Genomic DNA, 3520 nt, shown 5'->3' with positions numbered 1-3520 from the left:
TGTATGTGTGTGGTAGGTGTGTGATGTATGTATGTGTGTGGTGTGTGCATGTGTGTGATATTAGAGTTTTAGGTTTTGGCCACTGAAAAGCTTTCATAGTTTTCTAACTCAGTATTTTCTAAGCCAAAACATGATTTTCAGAAATGAGTCCCTAAATGCATCTGAGCGTCTTATAACAAGCATCAAAAATGTTAATGCAATCGTAAGGCTAAAAGTTATATACATTCCATTTGATCATCTTATAGGAGAGGAAACAGGTAAATTTCCCTGTTCGTTTCCCTTGAGAAACCATATAATAATGTATACTAAAGCTAATACCTGCCACTTAGTCAGACTTCTGAAATCATTAGATAGCTCAGACTTAGAGAAATGATGTTCTTAAAAGGCTGGTCACTTACAAACCTTTAAGATCTTTAATCTAAAGATTTCACTTGGGCTTCTCAGTCTGCATGTCTATGCACATTCTGAGCAGCACACTCCTGGGTCTCACCCTCTGTGACTACTTTCAGACTGTGCCTGTCTTTGCTTAGGACACTGCCTCATTGTTTTTGCTAAATGCATTTTAGTGGAGGCTTAGCACCAGACATAAGAATTGGTGGACGTTGATTGTCAGTATTTTTCAGACACCTCAAGATGAGTACAAACTTTAAAGGAAAGAAGCATTCGTGAAAATTACTTATGCTTCTGTTTTTATAGTTCTGATATAGACATATGTATACTGTAAGATAATTGATAAAAGCAAGACTTAGCAGGAGCTTTTGCACTAGCTATAGATATATACATTGTATTTACATCTTAAAGTTCCCTGGGTATGTCAGTGAGTCAGATCTGGTTAACTAGCTGCAGAATAGAGCACTGCTGTGCTTGGGAGTTCTCAAATGCAGTTGGACATTGAGTAATGAATCTATAATGTATTCAATGTAACTTCTGTTTTATTTACTGTTTCTTAATGAATTGAGGGGGGGGGATGAAGTATCGCCGCTTTGCACTCCCCATTTGAGCTCTATAATCCTGTCTGTATCAAGTCAAAGAATTGGAACAGCCACGGGGGACTTCAAATAATGAGATCACGAATTGCATATGATGTGTTCTTGTGTGTGTGGCTTTCCTCCTTCTTTCAAACCTCACAGAAGTTCCATACTGAGAAGTAAAAACGCCAAACAAAGCAGCAGATCCCATCACTGGGTGTACACGGAGAAGTCTGTGCCAACACAGCACTGGCCTGAGCGCTTGGGAAAGGGAAATGAATCTAGCTGGGGTGGGGGTGCACAGTCCAATTCCATGAACTAATTCAGGTTCTCCAGTTGTGAGGTGTTTTGGTTTTATGTGTGGTAAAATGAAATTAATATCTATCCCCCTTCTGCCTCATAGAAACTCGGCCACTTGCCATATAAAATACATAGCAAACACACACATTTATATGAAATGAACAGAACCAAGTCTCTAGATGCCACAACAAAGGCTTGAAATCATGTAACTGCATGTAACTTTCTCTTAACTTCGTGAGCTTGATACTTTGTCACAGAAGACAAAAGTTGGCCTGACTCTTCATTTGCTCAAGGTGGTGGATGTTAATGATAATGTTAGACCCAAGACCTGAATCTGAGTTACTGAACTCTGTTACCTGTGAGTGCTCATGTGAGAGAAGGGTAAACCAGCTGCAAGATGTGGCATCTCCTTATTTCTTACTGTGTTAGTAGGGGAAACTCGTCCCAGCTTGTTATGCAAAAGTATATGAGAAAAACTGAAATCTAAACTAAGACTGAAAAATGTCAGAAACAGTTGCTTTTTTTTTTTGAGTTGGTAGAAACCAGCTCAGTTAATTAAATATAATTAAAAACAAAATAAATACAAAGCATGTGTTTCAAAAAAAACCCTCTTAATTTCTTTACATTAAAATAAGACAGAAATGTAATAAAATACACTTAATTGAATAATGTGTGAATGTCTCAGAAATTCTTATGTAAGAACCTGCCTGGCCATGTTGGTGGGGATTACCAAGGCCTCTGAGTTCCTCTTCAAAAATAAGGAATTAAAAGCAAGAAAAAAAAAACTATCAGGAAAGTCTTCCAAGATGTTGACCCAAGGAACAAAGGCAACACATGAGAGGCTAAGGCAGGAGGATTGCTTTGAGCTCACAGTCAGCCTAGGCTATGGGGAAGACCCTTTGTGTGTGTGTGTGTGTGTGTGTGTGTGTGTGTGTGTGTGTGTAGGAGTGAAGAAGACAGGAAGGGGAGGGGGAAGAGGAGAGGAGGGAGGTAAGGGAGGAGGGAGGAGGAGAGGAGAGAGGACGGGGAGGAAGGAAGGAAGGAAGGAAGGAAGGAAGGAAGGAAGGAAGGAAGGAAGGAAGGAAGGAAGGAAGATAGGTAGGCTGGTTGATTGGGCTGGCGGGAGGGAGGTAGGGAAATTAAATTGTTTAATAGAGTAATAAGGAATAGGGCCCAGAGTGTGGCCTATACTGGTTTTAAATCATGTAGTCACAGATCAAGATACAGAAGATTCTGGGTCTCTGGGACCAAGGCAGAGGGAGGCAGGGGAGCCCCGCAGAGCACAGTGGACCAGTACCTTGAGCTGGACTCCAGTGAGGTCCTGGAAGTGTGAGGCAGGAGGTCCTCAAGCAGGCCACTCTCAGTTGTGCCTGTCCAGGGAGACCGAGTCCTTCGCTTCTTTTTCTCCTGCTCTCTGCGTTTCCCCGGCTTGCCTTTCTTCTTCTTCCCAGGTGTCTTGAGTGGCTGTTCTTTATATGTCTCCACCTTGTTGGTTTCCTGAGTTAGATATCTGCCCTCATCGTCTGACCCAAACCGCACGGGGTGATTTTTGGTGTTGGGAGCAGGTTTGGAGTTGGGGGACACCTCCGAGGTAGCTCTGATTTCGGCTGTGTGGATCTCAGCGATCAGATGATGGAGGAAGAAACGGCGGCGCAAGTCTTGGATGGACTTGCCCTTGTCATGTAGTAGCTGATGTTCAGACACGGCGCGTTTGCTGTCGGGAGAAGACAGTTGTCAGCGGAAGCCCTGCCTGTGGGTTCCTTAAAGGAATAAGCTGGAGAGTAGCTGGGTTCTAGAGGAGGGAGAGGAGAGAGGAACAGGAGACCTAGGATCCAGTCCCCGAGTCTCACCATGATGGGAACAGGAAAATTCTTGGGGGTTCATTTGTATAAAGTAAGGGGTCATCAAACTCAGCTCCCACGCTTGCTGACAACGTGATTCAGTTATGCTCAGAAATGAGGCTCAGTCACAAAACCCTAGCTCAGTTCAGTCTGCAGCACTGGAAATATATAATAAAGAATAAAATAAAAATAAGTTGCCCTAAGGTATTGCTGCAGAAAATCTAGCTAGGAGATGGACCCTCACCATGAACGTTCTGTCACAGTTTCCGGAATTCTGTTAGAGAAACAAACTCAGGCGTCCAGCTCCCAGGAAATGCAAATGAAGTTGCTTCAAGCTTACACACACACACACACACACACACAGACACACACACACACACACACACACACACACACACACACACACACACA

At 43.1% G+C, this 3520-nt stretch overlaps 1 protein-coding gene across 1 annotated transcript in view; it reads right to left on the bottom strand.

Moving 5' to 3' along the window:
* Pthlh (parathyroid hormone like hormone) overlaps nt 1–3520 on the bottom strand; it is an 11187-nt gene that overhangs the window by 2120 nt on the left and 5547 nt on the right. Inside the window, exon 3 of the mRNA XM_028757632.1 lies at nt 2566–2982. Within this exon, the coding sequence (XP_028613465.1) occupies nt 2566–2982 (417 nt within the window). The remainder of the gene's footprint in view (nt 1–2565; nt 2983–3520) is intronic.

This window comes from Grammomys surdaster, unplaced genomic scaffold (genome assembly GCF_004785775.1).
Source record: "Grammomys surdaster isolate TR1022 unplaced genomic scaffold, NIH_TR_1.0 126176, whole genome shotgun sequence".
Lineage (NCBI taxonomy): Eukaryota > Metazoa > Chordata > Mammalia > Rodentia > Muridae > Grammomys > Grammomys surdaster.
This window is presented reverse-complemented; position numbering and strand designations above follow the sequence as displayed.